Below are 16,491 nucleotides of genomic sequence, written 5' to 3' on the forward strand. Positions count from 1 at the left end.
TGGATATTTTTTCTTTTTTTCAAATGTTGGAGATCAAACCACAGAAATCCTTTTTTTTTGTTAGCATACATGTATGCATATGTTAAATATATAAACATACATTTCATGTATGCATATGTACATCATTTCATGTATTGTTTGTGACATTATTGCAATGAGAGTGCACTTCTTGCCATGGCTTAGTCCATTAAAGCCTTGATACTTAAGGAAATGACTGGTGCATTCATTCAATACGAATATTTCTGTGTCAAGTCTTTAGCACAGAGCTTTTTGTTTGCTAAGCCAATGTTTAAATTGTAATATCGATATTACTCGACTCTCGAAATTCAGAGCGTTACAAAATTTTTAGGGTAGTTACCATCCAGGGGTAAAACTCCAGTGCGTCGGGTTGACCATTAAGTCCCTAGGCCAACCCAACTTAAAGGAGTTAGCTCAAGGCCTAACCCAACCCTAAAACGACCTCATACTACCAAACTTAAGCCCAACTCAAGATATTAAATACTTAATTGACATGATTATCAAATTGGGCATGGTTAGATCAGGTTGGGTCAAATTAAAATGGATTAATATAATAATTAGTAAATTAATATATAACAATAAACATGTAGTTGTTAAATAATTTCATTAAAGTAAATTTGCATGCATCAAAATAGCACTAACAAAATAAAGTCCACAATCATCACTTATAAATAAATTAAAAGAAATAGGAGAGAGAGAGAGAGAGAGAGAGAGAACTCACCATTGTTTAAAGAGACTATTCACGAATTTTATTTTCTGTGTAAGTTTTGATTTTGTGCTTATATCTTTTATATTACTCATAACGCATATGTATATATAACGCATTCAAGGTGGGATTTGGGTTTGTTGGGATTTTCAAAACGCATTAGCAAATAGTTAGAAGTTAAAAAATTCATATGTTACTTTTTACAACTCCATGGACCAGTTCAAATATTGTCAAGTTTCTAAGAAGAACTACTTAATTCTAAAAATTAGGATAACCTCGTATGGATGTTGCTAAAGAATTTGTTATTTTAACTCAAAAGGTTTCTTCCTAATATTCTTTTGTTGTAAGAGAAGATGTGAGCAACATGTTAGCCCCTGTAGTATGGTCAACGGAGATGCATAAAGCTGTCAATGTAATGAACCCCAAACGTGTTTAACGTATGATGCGTGTCTTTATTCTCTTCTCATATCAATCTCTTCTTCTTCACTGTCTACAAGTGAGGCTCACAAGGTGGGGATGTCTAATGCTCTCTCTTTTTCTTTTTTCTTTTTTGAAATTTAGGCTCCTCAACATTTAAATAGGATCTATATATAAATAAGAATTAGAATTTCAATAAGACGCTGGTTATGATACTCTTTCAGCCTATAGGCTTTCATATGCCACATTGTATTAAAAGTCTGTAGCATTGTTTTTTTATGTACATAAATTGATCAAATCCTTTCACTTTTATAGCAATCCATTGTTGTCCCAATGCTTATATAGATCAAGTGATAAATTTTTAATTCTAAACCATCATTAGGTATGATCAAAATTATTTTAATTGTTAAATTAAAAGTCTGACATTTGAAAATATTTGTCAAACTTTTTAAAACCTTTTGAACGATGGGCCTATAAAAAAAAAATCACTTGATAAATTTTAATCTCCAAGATCTAAGCCTTAATGAGTTACTATTAAACTGGAACTCTTGTTAACTTATGTGAATCTTAACCGACGTTGATGGATACACCCTCTTAATAAATGAGTTCCTATTAAACTACACCTGCTTTTGTTAGCTACATAATTACCTTGTAAAGCAAGCCAAAATATAATTAATTAAAACTTTCAACTTTTGACACGTCCATAGATCTAAAGATTAAAATTATTTGGTACATCTTTAAGTTGATCATAATTCAAAAATGATAGACCACGTGGTAGAGAGACTTGACTTCGATTCACCAATGCAAGTACACGGCAAGTCCAAATTGATGAGCTTATACCCATGGCATGGCGCGCGCATACTCCAATGTGGGGTAGGGCAAAGGAACGTTGTCGTCTTGCCCACTGATAAAGACACTTTATCCCAACTCGTCATCGGTCTCTATATATAGGATGACCAACCATACATTTTTCCTATAACTTACTATATGATCATGCCATAACAGGATACTAAAATCATGGTCCACATCTATTTCTCGATTAATAATCGTTGTGTCTATTTTCAAATTTTCAAAAACAGCTAGATGAATCCCTCTCCTTTAACCTATGTCATGTACATTTAAATTACTCCCATGTATTAGCTATGACATCGTAGCTTACTCATCCATAACTCATGGCCATCTTGATCTTTAGTCAGGATCATCAATATCACTGGACATCATTCATGCCATCAATGGATGGGATTCACATTGGTTTTTTTAGGCACAACTCTAAATTGTGTTGGAATGCCCAGATCCCACAACCCAAGGTCAACCAAACCCAGGGGTTGGGTTGGGTCAGTTCAAGACAACCAAATTTCAACCCAACCACACCTGAAACTGGGGTTGACCCAACCCAAGTTGCCCTATGCCCCTGTACATTATAAATCTTGGGGCTAGATTATTCATATGATAGTTTTATACCATTTGAAGGTGACTCACCTCCTCATTTATGACAGTATGTACAGCTATCTAAACCATCCAATGGGACTCATCACATATGGATCATATCTTTAAATCTCAGTGATCAATTAATCCTAACCACCCAATTGGTAACTATCAAATGGACAGATATTGTCATCTTCTCAGCAAATTCTCTTGGCTATGCTCCATCCAAAATCAGGTCAGCAATTTGGACAGTCTGAATTGCCATACAATTATGCCACGTATCTGGTTGAAGACCACCATTTTAAAAACGGCGATGAACCATCAGAGGAGCCTAGCCAAGTCACTGGATGAGGTAAACGAGCAATGCAGATGGATGCTTGATTTCATTGCAATAAGCATTCTTCTCCTAGCATGGGCCTCAGATGGTGTGGGCCAGAAACAGCCCAGCCCAAAGGCTCACATACATAGGCTTAAGCAGTAGTTCTTAGGCCTAGTTAGCCACAGTGGCGTAGAGCCCCAAAATTCTTAGCAGTTGAGGGGTCCAGAGCATCTGTGGCATCATTGGGTCCCATATATAGGCATGGTCTGATGATCGGACCTGTTAGGACCGTCAATGGGCCTGGCCCATTTTATGAATTCAAAGCACGAAATCAAACAGCCCTGAAGGGAGGCACCTTATGGACGGACTGGATTTGAGCCCCACACACTCCAAACATTACAGAGGAACCGACCTACGCAGCGCATAAAAAACAAAACTCAGCATCCAGTCAGGCGTTTTATAATTGGAACGTTTTGTAACACTACACGCAACGTTCGGGACGCACCTCCACGAGAGTATAGAACCATGCGAAGGATATTCGTTCATAAGGTGGACCCACCGTGTAGATGATCCGGCCTAAACATCAGGCAGGTGATTGATGATGTGGGCCACACCTATAAAAAACCAGAACAGCGTGAGATCCCATGGAAGTAACTTGAATCATTGCATCATAAGTTCTTTCAAAAAGCCTTCTAAGCTAATTGTGTTTAAGGATCGTTACTCTTGCTCAGGTGTTAGACTCTCAGGAGTTTCAACACCCCGCATAGGGTTCAAGTATCCATAAGTGGTGAAATTCCACTAGCGTGAGTGTGTGGGGTGTGTGCATGTAGGGAAAAAAAGAAAAAGAAAAAGCTATTTGTGTCCAAAATTTGGACAGTAACCTAAAAATGAGCTACAATGTTAATATACAATGCATACATTAAGATAGGCCATATGTTTAGGTCTTGCTTGGTTGGGCTATTACCCAAGCCTAAGCTAATCCACTCCCGTTGCTCCACAACTATAGCAGAGCAAGTTAATCCTACAATTTTGTTACATGGACCTGTTGTGAAGTGTGCATAACATCCATGTTTCATTTTTCTTATTCGATCAAATAGAAGGCTGATCTAAAACTCAAATGGGCTACATTATTTAAAATGATGGCTAAAACCTCTAAAATTACCTGATATAGAACATCTGAGTTCTGGAATTGACCGATCTTTGGGTGTCATCCATTCATCCCGATGGGCTCATATGACGAATGGATTGGATTATCATATAAAAAGTACAGTGGGCCTAATCAAAATCTAATTTATTTATTTATTTATTTATTTTTGTTTAAAGATAAATCCATAAGCTTTTGGCCTTATTGTTGACTACCACGGTAAAGATGCGTATGGACCAAGGCGGGTTGACTTGGCTTAGTTCTATTGCCTTACCATGATGTGTGTTATATCCATATTATCTATTTATATAGTCAATCTTCTTAAAAGATGATATAAAAAATGAGACATATCCAAAGCAAAAATGGACTACATGGTTAAATTCGCTTATAATATAAAAGTGTTAGACAAAGGATCAAGCTGATATTTATGCTTCCCTTAGTTGAAGTTTGGATCACCTTATGAACAAGCTGGATAACAAATAAACATTATGGTGGGCTAAGAAAGTTTCAATATTAGATGTTATTTTCATGACTTCTTTATCCAGTGTGGTCCACTTGGGCCTTGTATCTGCCTAATTTTTGAGTCATGTCTTAAAATGTTATTACAGAACGAATGAATAATGTGAATATAACATATTTTAAAAATTTTATATGGCGAATATCTCAACTTACCTCTAATCAAGAATATCCATAATCGTTATCCATTTTCAGCGCATTAGTCGTCATAGCTAATCCAAACAGGCACTAAGACGGAGCGGGCTAGGTGCGGCCTTTACTGTGGGGCCCACCTTGATGCATGTATTTTATATCCAAACGTTCATCTGTTTCTCCTTATTATTTTAAGACATGGGCAAAAAATGAGGTAGATCCAATTCGCAGTTAGACTATAGCATGGGAAACAATAGTTAGTGACCATTCAAAAATTATTAATGGACTGTAAAAGTTTTGGATCAAGCTGATATTTATTTTTCCGTAATCTAAGTCTATGTGATCTTATCAGAAGTTTGGATGGTAAATAAACATCACAGAAATATTAAAGTGGGCCCTAAGAATTCTTTAATGGAGGATCATTCAATCAACACTGTTTCCTGTCGTATGGCCCACCTGAGATTTAGATCTTCATCAAAAATCTCATCCTCTAAAATGATCTGGCCAACCGGATGGACAGTATGGATGGATGTAGAATACATGCGTCAAGGTGGGCCCCATGGTAAGGGCCGCACCGTCTTGGGTATGGCTCGGGCTGCACCTAATCCGCACTCCCATTCTTCGCGTCTAATCCCACAGCACCACACGCGTCAATGTGGAACATGCATCGGAGATGATCCTCTGTTTGGGATACACTTTATATCTCCCGTCTTAAAATAGGCCATTTTACACGCTTACGTGTACGAGATGATCTTCAATCCGTTTGGATAGCATATAAAACAACCGAAGCGAAGAAAAAGTAATCTTGACCGTCAGCTTTACTTTGTGATACTGGGTCCCATATAGAATGCCAATGTGTAATCTAGAGCTCATCCATTCACACGCGTGGTATAAGATTCTCTAAAAACCAGATGGAAAGCTCAGATCTTCTACACATGTTCCATATTGGCATGCGTGTGTGATTAAGTTCGATAGTTCAGACGCGCGTGGAGTGAGCAAAGCCTTATTCTTGTCTCTTCTCTTCCTTGTATATAGAAGTAAAACCACTCAGCATCGTAAAAAACACCGAAAAGAAATACATTGAAAATAAATTCAAAGTCCAACTGTTTTCTACGATATCTGCGTCGAAGTAGATGAGTTCGTCGCAGTTCATGGACAAAGAGATCTTGGGTCTGTCGAGATCGTCTTCCCATAACGGCGATTTCTTCGATCTCTTAAACCCTCGTCAGGAAGATCAGCAGCAGCAGAAGAAAGACGACATCTGGCCCAGCTACGATTTCCATCCGATTCGGTCCGCAGAAGTCGGAGGTCCGTCATCTTCACTAGCAGCTGCGATGAACCTTGAAACGACAGGTGGCATCATCCCAGGCGCTAGGATTTGGAATTCGGCGGATTCGAAGGCGAAAAACGCTTCTGGATTTAGAGTAAGTTTCTTCAATTTTATTTTATTTTTTTAATTATTTATGAAATAGATTAACTGTAGCATGCATCGACAGTACACGTGGCATATCTGCATGGCAATCTGGACCGTCCAAATCATGTCCCGCATATGGATGGCTAGAACAATTGGATAACGGTAGCCCATCGGTTGGTGGCCATCAAATGGATGTTGGAGGGAATAATCCAGTGGTTAGGATAGTCCAATTTCAATAGAATTTTTGGGCCATGCCTTAATGGTGGGGCCAATGGATTGCACAGTCCTGCAATTGATGCATATATGGCGGATGGCTTTAAGCATAGGATTCCCCATCTTCATATGGTGCAGTTCTTGGCGAAATATGCATTCTTTAGGGATTTTATTTGATGTCTGGTGTTGTTTTTAATGCGTTTTTAGGGGCAATTTGATTATTTTTTAAGAATATTTTCGGGGTAAGTTAATCTTTCGTTGTTTCTAGAGAAGGTTTTGGTGGAATTTGATGGGAATTTATGTGTAGAAGATGTGTCTCTAATTTGCACTTTTGGAAGCTCAATTGAATTGGATTGTGATGACCCAATTCAAGATAGGACTAATGACGAAGTAGGGACGTTGCCATATTTAATTTCATAAGGATAATCAAACCCCTAGTTGAACTCAAAGTTGTACTTGAGACGGTTTGTAGGATAAATGATTTGGACGATAGTTCCTCATTATGAACGGAATGGGCTAGTCCATCTTAGGTCATTTGCACTTAAGCATCCAAGCACACCTTTGATATGAAATCAAGCCCATAACGGATGAATCTGCTCATAGATATGCCCTTATAGGATAAACTGTAGCAGCTATAGCCTTGCACGGCGATTGCCAAGTTGCAATCGCAAAGGCAAATAATCAGATATATAATGGGAAATCCAAACATTTATGTCTGAGACATAACTTAGTTAAACAATTACTCAAGGATGTAGTAATTGCAATTGACTTTGTAAGTTCCAAACACAACTTAGCTGACCCACTAACCAAAGCTCTATTTAGAGAGTTAGTGATGAACACATCGAGGGGAATGGTGCTAAGGCTCATATAAATTTAATCACCTCCAATGGGAACCCAACCTAACGCTGGGGATTCCAATAATAGGTTCATTGGCTAAAAACAGGTTGTATTTGAGTGATTTGATTTCAGCACTACAAGTTATGATTGAGGGATTCACCGTACAATGGAGCCCACTCTAACCCTATTTTTTTACCCCATTCATCTCTAATTAGAGTATTAACGGTCCCGATCTGGTCGACTGTACACATGGTTCGTGCATGTATGGCCCACTGTACATGCAGGGCATACTGCAAGAGGGCCCATGTACATGTGGGGGCCCATTGTACATGTGACAGAGAAGAGCATTGGTTAAATAGTTAAAGTAAATGCAATATGCAATATTGTATTTTTTAGGTCATGTAAAATAACTCTACGCCCCCTCATATTTATTACCATTAATTAATCAACAACATCTAAGCTGGGAGGACATCCAATAGGTTGGACTGGAGAATCTCTCTCTCTCTCTCTCTCTCTCTCTCTCTCCCTCTCTCTCTCTCTCTCAGGGGCTTGGGTGTCTAAGGCTCTCTCTTATGTGTATCCTTTCCCTCTAGATATGATCTTATTTGTAAGGGACTTATGGTTTTAGGGAGAGACCATCACCCTGCAAACTTTGGTATGCCCTATTAATTGAAAGTCTGTGATCCTGCTTAACCACGCACCGACTCCATCCGTCTACCAAACGTGGCCATACATTCTCAATTCAATTCTCATGCAAATTAAGTGATGGACCATAAGATCTTAACTATCGGAATAACCGTCAAGTGTGATGAAAATATTATAATGGTTAAAATAAAAGATAAAATACTCGTAAAACCATTTGAAACCTTTGGGGTACCTGTACCAGTGAAAAACCACCTGATGGATAGTGTGATCTACCACATCTTGGCCATAAGAGTGTCCCTAGGAGACTAGTGGATCCTTTGTTGGATCATATGGACCTCAACTGTATTCCAATGCATAAACCAAAATCATCTACTATGCACTATTGCAATTGATTTCGTGAGGCGGGCCAAAGCACATTACATTAGGAACTTGAACTCCCCAAATGTCCTCATGTTTGAGGATTAGTTGAAACTAGTACATACGCAAGTTGATCAAAGTCTAGACATGATGGGTCTCCTGGTCTGGAAACTTGAATTGATCCTCCAATGCAAGCATCTACCAAGTCCAATACTAGGATCCTGTTCCCATAGCCCATATCATCACAGTAGCAACGGGCCATATGGCCACCACTACCATTATTGAATACCTTAGTCATGTCCAAACTCAAATTCCCAAGTACAATAAGAGGAATCCCTCTCCTTAACCCAAATACATGTGGAATTTAAGATAAACCCATATACAAGTCATGTTATTAATGATATGTCCGCATAGGACCTATGGTCATTATGATCAATGGCTAAAACTAGTACGTTGGCTTTGCTGGGCACACAATACTAACAGACTCCCACTTGCCCAAAAAGCATTTCACTCTCAAACTGGAGCACATATGCTAAGAATGACTCCATCAAATTCACAATAACACCAAGGGTCATAACTTAATTCTGGGAGTAGACGTGTTTCTCATAGAAGTCCATAAAGTATGTACATATGCTTTAGTCGTAATTTACACTAGCATGTGCACAAGTTACTCATAGCACGAAGCTACATAAACTGTGCAACACATTCCACTGTTGTCTAATTCACTGCACCTTTAATTCTATGAGCAAAACCAATCACCGGACGAGGCCACATTCATTTTCTAAAAAATAAAGTCCTTATTACCATTTTTTATTTTTTTTAAAAGGTAATAAATTTAATATCCACATGGTAGAAGAGGACAGAGTCAAGCTTGAATATGTTAAGAGGAGCCCATAGTTCAAATTTTCCGCATATGATAACAAAATGATCTGAGTATTGGAGAGCAATCCCAGATGGGCAAGGTGCTTTCTATAAAATAAGGCTCCACACATCTTTTGTAACATGTAAATAATTTCACCATGCAGCCAATAATACACAGTAAACAGATAAAATAAACGGGAACGCTAACAGTCTTCATAGGGACTTAGCAACGTCCCTTTTTTTTTGTGACACGTGGTACATTCAATCATTTATCTGTACTATCAATTCATTCATACCATTGGGAACAACCATGATGAGAAAATCACCCTGATATGACAACCTTAACCTTAGAATGTGAGGCATTTAGTTACAACCATCCATTTTATGCGAGCCATAGATTGGACCAATGGTTAGCATCATCAAACCAAAGTGCTTCTTTGGAATCATGAGCGATCCATGGAGGGACCTAGTGAAAAGATGTTTTAGGAAATGATTGGCCCTATTTTATTTCTTGGCTCAATCTTGGCTATTCATTTTCAAAGATATTCATTGGATCATCATGATATTTTCACCATTGATTGCCCCTGTTGCCATGAAGGAGTGGATGGTCTAGATCTATGATGGGATATGCCATTGGGGTCATTTCTAATGTTGCCATGAAGGTGGGATGTTAGTATTTCTCTTAAATAAAAACTTACATATAAAATAGCCAGAGATAAAGATTTTGAGTCTATAGTTTCACAAAATGGTCCCAAAAGTCAATTCCACCCATGCTTGCATACCTAAATATTCTAGCTCTTTTAACAATGCTTAGAATTCTCAACTGAACATAGCCTCCAAAGCTATACTCCGTTACATATAATCTACTAGAACATTAGTCCTATCAAGGACACTTTTTTTGTTTGGGGGGGGGGGAGCTCGAGTAGGGTTGCCTGTGGGATGCAAGGGTACACTCAGAGTGGGCGGCCTGTGTGAAGTGGGCCCCACCCGTGTGAGGCGGTACCCATGTGATTTGGGGCCCACGAGGGGGGTTCGGTCTAGGTCCTAATCCATGAGATGTGGGGGCTCGAGTGGGGTTGCCCGTGGGATGCAAGGGCACACTCGGGGTGGGCAGCCTATGTGAGGTAGGCCCCACCCGTATGAGGAGGTACCCATGTAATTTGGGGCCCACGAGGGGGGTTCGGCCAAGGTCCTAATCCATTACATGTGGGGCCTGTGCTATGAGATAAAGGGATTGATTCGCCATACTCTGACAGTTCAAACTTTTAGAGCAAGTGGTTAATTGTCTTGCATCAAAGTGGTATTAGAGCGGGAGGTCTCATGTTCGAGACTCCTCATCGGGGGTAATTAATACGAAAACATTTTTACATCAGGCTCGAGTGGGGTTGCCTGTGGGATGCAAGGGCACACTCGGGGTGGACGGCCTGTGTGAGGCGATGCCCATGTGATTTGGGGCCCACGAGGGGAGTTCAGTCGAGGTCCTAACCCATGAGATGTGGGGCCTGGGTTATGAGATAAATGGATTGATTCGCCATGCTCTAACGGTTCGAGCTTTTAGAGCAAGTGGTTAATTGTCCTGCACCAGAGAGAGGGGGGGGGGGATGGAATTTTATTAAAATGAAGTAGATAGATACACATGTACCGGATTGTAGTCCAAGAAGTGTAGTACTATTTGGTCTTCTCTGGGACCAATAGTCCTTGCTCAACTATGTTGAGTCAAGTCAAACGTGCACACACCCAACTAACTTGGGGCAGGATGCAATCAAGCCAAATGCCTTGGTGTGTCCGATTGAAGGCACAAGTGAAATAAAATTTATATGATAATAAATTTTCAGTATTATTATTATTATTATTATTATTATTTTGATGAATAGATGCAATATTATTAAAAGAAGGGGCCAGAGACAGGCAGAGCGAAAGGGAAGAAATAAAGCAATGACAGTACATTTTCGATATCATTATAAATATGGATGGATGTGTCCGCATGTCAGATTTTTAGGATCTCGACACATTCGCATTTATATTTTTCAACCCATGTAAGGAACCTGAAAAACCCAGCGTGCATGTCTGTCTCCAAGCTCCATGGTTTCTTGCTACATGAAGAATTTATTCAACATTTTTACTAGAGAAACAAGTCTCAATGTTTTACGAATCATTTGATTCTTGAGATTTCTATGATGCCATGTGAACTTCTTGTAACATCTCTTGGTTTTCTCATGATCCGTATAGAACCATGGTTCTCCAGAGAAAGATAGGAGCACCTACGATACTGTTATGGTGTCTGAGATTGATCGAACAATGAAGAAACTTGCCGATAATCTGCTACAAGCATTGGAAGGAGTTAGTGACCGGCTATCACAGCTGGAGACCAGGACACGTCACCTTGAAATCTCAGTTGATGATTTCAAGGTCACAGTTGGAAATAATCATGGCAGCACTGATGGAAGGCTGAGACAACTGGAGAACATATTGAGAGAGGTAGTCTTATCTCACGTTTTGTGCAATTTGTTTTGTATTTTTTTTTCTATGATCCTGACTTTATTTTATTTTTAAAGCTGACTTGTTCCAACCACCATGTAATTGATGTTATTGACATAATTAATGTTTTTTTTTAATTTAATAAGAAAACAAATTTAAGATTAGGCAAAATGTTCAGAACAGAGGAGTGGATCCCTAATAAGCAGCTCACACCTCATTAACCCAAGAAATCAGAAATACTGTCAAGCCTTTTTACCTATGTGGGTAGATGAAATGTTTAGCCCAAAGGTCATCTCCCAGATCTCATTTTCAATATGGTTTGGTTCATTACTATTCTTTTTAGTTTTGTATCAAACTTGTTTAGCATGAAACTCGCTTCATCTCATCATCATCATCATCATCATCCAAGCTTTATACCTATTAATTGGGGTTGGCTACATGAATCTTGTTCCGCCATTCCACTCTATCAAGGGTCATAACTTCAGTTAGACCACAGGTCATCAATTCTTTTCTTACCAACTCCACTCTCAAGTCCTTTTGGGCCTTCCCCTTGCCCTTTTAGAACCTTCGACTTGTGCCAACTCCTCATCGGGGCACTTCTTGGTGTTCTTTGCATATGACAAAACCATCTAAGTCTACTTTCCCACATCTTATTACCTATTGGTGCTACTTCTAAGTTCACTCAATGCTTTCATTTCTAATTCTATCCTTCCCCGTCTTGCCAATCATCCACCTCAACATCCTCATTTCAGCTACACTCATCAGACGAACATGTTGTTTGCCAACTGCCCAACATTATGTCCCACAAACATAGTGTGCTGTAACAGTCGTGACAGGGTCTAAAGGCCGTAATGTAACAACGGTAATGGCCGTTACGGAAAAAAATAACCCGTGACATCCATTACAGCCCCGGTAAAGGCTGTAACGGTTCATGATGGGACCTATACATGTTTTTCGTTTTTTCTTTTTTTCTTTTTTCTTTTCTTTTAAAAAAAAAAAAAAAAACCGTAACGGCCGTTATGGGGGCCATAACAGCCGCTACAGCCGTATTGTAAAGGTAACGGTGGTGACCGTTACGGCCACCGTTAGTCCGTTACCATTACTGATACATTGCCCACAAAGCATGTGCTATCCTGTAATATTTCCCTTTCAGTTTTGAGTGGTACAAGACATCACATAAATTTCACTTCCCCCTGAAAATACACATGATCCTCACTTCCCATTTCCACATTCATTTCGGATATATGTATAACTAGAGGCCAAGTTCTCTGTTCGTTCCCAACAGGGAACTTCGCTGTTTAGAACTTAGTTTGTAGATGTTGGGCCCATGGTGATCTATCCAAGCTGTTGATCTGGTGGGCCATATAATGGATGGACAGTTCCCTGAAAATCTCCCAAATTGGAAGACCTAGACATCAATCTTTGGTCTTTCCTCCATTGAATATGGTTTATTCATGCATTTCTTTTTTACCTTGTATTTGCATGCCAACAACGGGAAGGTTAGAGTTGACCAATTGACTGGATATTCTAGGGATGGTCCATCCATGATGGGGGCCGTTAGGTCAATGGCTTGGGCAGACCAACCATAGGCTCCAAATCTACCAACCTCCTTCCAAACTCGGTGTCCTATAACTATCGTCATATATGTCGTAAAATGAAACTGTTCTTGTATCCATTTCCTGTGTCCGTTCTCAGTCTGGTAACTGTGCCTGAAACTCTTCCTTTCTCATGTGTGTAGTTCCACCAAACTAGCCTCTTCTTTTTTTTTTTCCTCCTTTTCCTGTGCCTGCTATTTTTCTCATTTATTAGAATAGTCTATTGAGGTATCTAGCTCAAGCAGTTCATGTTGTTCTTTCAGCTTTTCCATCCTTCATTTTCGTTTTCTTCTTCTTTTTTTAATGAACAGTTGCTCAACTTCGCAGAAAATATGCTGTGCGTATTACCTTGTTTGTCTTCGTTTCTTCTGATACGAATATTCTCATGTTTGAATTCTTTTGTAAACTTTGTGATGCAATGAAGAATAAGTAATTTATATTTTTAAAAAATGATAATAAAAGGGAGCTACAATTTATACCCACCCTGTTTGATATGCACACACACTCTTTCTCCGTTTAGTGATACAATAGAACAAAGTTGTAAATATTGTGTTGCAAGTGGGAAGAAAAGTTGTGTAACTATCATATAGGGTGAAATGTAAATATCAATTCCCTTGAAAAAAAGGAGTGCACTAGGTGCCTCTGGAGTCCTGGCATTTCTGTGCCGCCTCCTCATTTCTGCACATGCAGCGAACATGGATGAGATCAAATACAGTAATTTTTCATTTGCATATGCAGGCTTTGGTCTGAAAAATTCACAATTTCTGGAGGATCCCATCCCATTAATTGGTGGCATGATTATGAACAGTAAATACAAATATCGGTAATGGCTCCCGTGCCGTAAGGAGATTTTTGTTTATTAGACGGTGAAGATACTCCGGTCAAAGCAATTTTCCATACGTATCAATCAAAGGTGGATCCCACAGGATACGCTTTCTTGGGATCATCATATACATGCGCCACATGTATGGCATACCATTTGGAGGCACAAAAATGCCATCTCTCCAGAGGTTGTGGATCCACTCCTGAAAAGGAATTAAGCTGAATTCTATGCATAACCTTCTTTCAGCCTCATACAAGCATAATGACAAATCTCCTTCTTGGCAATTTCTCGAGAGTTTTCTCGGTGATATTATCGGGAAAATCTTGCCAAAAATAAATTTTTTTCTAAATTAATGAATAAATTTAAAATTTAAATATATTTTCATATAAGAAATTTCTTAAGGTTTTTACTTTTTTGCAGTAATATTGCGATATTTTCAATCTGCTGATGTTTTTGAAAATCTCATGATAACAACATTTAGTGCATTTTTCATGATATTATTGTGAGATTTTCAAAATCTTGGTGGTATTTGTCACATTGCTTGCAAGTTGTTCCTTCATGTTGGGGCAGGACTTCGTGTACTTTGCAATTTCGTGTTCAAATTTCTTGTAGGTACAAATGGGTGTACAGGTTCTTCATGATAAGCAAGAGATTGCAGATGCTCAGTTGCGGCTGGCAAAGTTGCAAGTCTCCAAGGGAGAACGCCAGCCAACTGAAAACCCGAACACCCAACAAGCAGCTTCTTCTCAACAATCTGTATCCCAACCGCAGGAGTCGATTCAATCGCACCTGCCTTTGTCTCCTCTTCTGCCACCTTCTCAAGCTCCTGTCCTCCCACTGCTGGCGCCCATTGCTCCTCCACCCTCAATGCAACAAAACCCACTGCCAGCTCAGCTTCAAGCTCAGTTGCCCCAGAACCAGATGCCCTCTATCTTGCCCTCATTAGGAAATGCATACTTCCCGCAGTCAGGCCAGCCAGCGGAGGCCCACCATCAGCAATATCAGATGCCAGCTCAGCCACTCCCACCGCCTCAACAGTATCAAGCACCCCCACAAATTCCTCAGTACTCCCAGCCGGCCCCACCTCCACAACAGCACCAGCCTCCAGGGCTCACATTCCCTCCACAGCTCCAACCTCCATCAAGCCATCATCCTGAAGAAAGTCCTCACATGCCACCACCTCAGACCTACCCACCAAACATCCACCAACAGGCCCACCCACCAAACATCCACCAACAGGCCCTGCTGACTCAGCCGCCAAGTGGGCCCCCTACATCCCAACAGATTTACGGGCCTCCTACATCCCAACAGACTTACGGGCCTCCTACATCCCAACATACTTATCGGCCCACCACCCACACATATGAACCCTCAGGGAGCAGGCCAAGTTCAGGACAGCCAGCGTTTTCTGCTGGGTATGGCCCGCCATCTGGGCCAACTTTCAACGATTCATATCCCTATAGTAGTTCCCCTACTCACTACAGCAGCTTGGTAAAACCGCCTCCGCATTCTCCTTCTACACCTGCTGGTGGAAGCAGTTACCCACGACTCCCGACGGCCCAGATACTACCACATGCGTTACCGACTGCAAACAGTGTCAGCAGCAGTTCCAGTTCTGGCGGAACTGGGAACAAGGTCCCAATCGATGATGTGGTCGACAAGGTGGTGACAATGGGGTTCTCGAGGGACCAGGTGAGGGCGACAGTGAGGAAGCTGACAGAGAATGGGCAATCAGTTGATCTGAACATGGTGCTGGACAAGCTGATGAACAATGGTGAAATCCAGCCTCAGAAAGGTTGGTTCGGGCAGTGAGCGATGGTTATTGCCGGTTTCCTTCCATGGCTTGTTATGTATAGAAAGGTAAACCTCATTGCTTTGATTTCTAGTGCTGTTGAACCTTCTTCCCATTTTCAGTGCATTTTATTGGAGGTTTGAATATAGAGCTGTTTCCATTCAAAAATGTAAATTGAAAGACTATGGTTTTTGGGGGATTCTTTACTGTATTTGCTTCTAATATATGTTTGGATACTTTGAATTTCCACTCCACATACTGAAAAAAAATAAAAATTTGCATCTTGGTCGCTGATCTTAGGATCCATTTGGGTAGGGGATCCCACTTAATCGGGATGAAGCCTAACCCCGATTTCACAGGGTCACATGCTCTCATTGGATTCGCAATGCTAAAGTGCTAGTTTCCTTCATGTCATTGCAATTAGCATCACTTTTATTTATTTATTTTCGTTTTATTTTTTAAGAGGTCATTTGGTAGCAAATCAATGTGAATTGGGATGTTTGGGAGGAGTGTATTGATGTCAATTGGAATCCAATTCACATCAAATACACAAAAGGCACTTGTTTGAAATCAGAGTGAAACCATGTGATTTCATTTCACATAGAATCCGATTAGCACTGATTCACAAGTCACGGTCATCTCTCTCGCGCTCTCTTCCAAATATAGGCTGCCAAATACACTTTGGTGACTCTGATTACCAGATTGCTGGTGATTAGTGGCTGCCAAACACAATTAGTGATTCCATTTCACATGGATTCCATGGCAATTACAAATAAATATCAAATTCACCTCCCAAACA

The 16,491-nt window shown here is 40.0% G+C and overlaps 1 protein-coding gene across 1 annotated transcript; it reads left to right on the plus strand.

The window, feature by feature from the left end:
* The first annotated feature begins 5,720 nt into the window (after window positions 1-5,720).
* Window positions 5,721-15,965, plus strand: LOC131237888 (altered inheritance of mitochondria protein 3-like). The gene is made up of 3 exons (XM_058235935.1): window positions 5,721-6,101; window positions 11,234-11,482; window positions 14,513-15,965. The coding sequence occupies exons 1-3, from the start codon at window positions 5,811-5,813 to the stop codon at window positions 15,710-15,712; spliced, it is 1,740 nt and encodes a 579-aa protein (XP_058091918.1). The 5' UTR covers window positions 5,721-5,810; the 3' UTR covers window positions 15,713-15,965.
* The last annotated feature ends 526 nt before the right edge of the window (window positions 15,966-16,491 follow it).

The sequence above is a fragment of the Magnolia sinica genome, chromosome 2 (genome assembly GCF_029962835.1).
Source record: "Magnolia sinica isolate HGM2019 chromosome 2, MsV1, whole genome shotgun sequence".
Classification (NCBI taxonomy): Eukaryota; Viridiplantae; Streptophyta; class Magnoliopsida; order Magnoliales; family Magnoliaceae; genus Magnolia; species Magnolia sinica.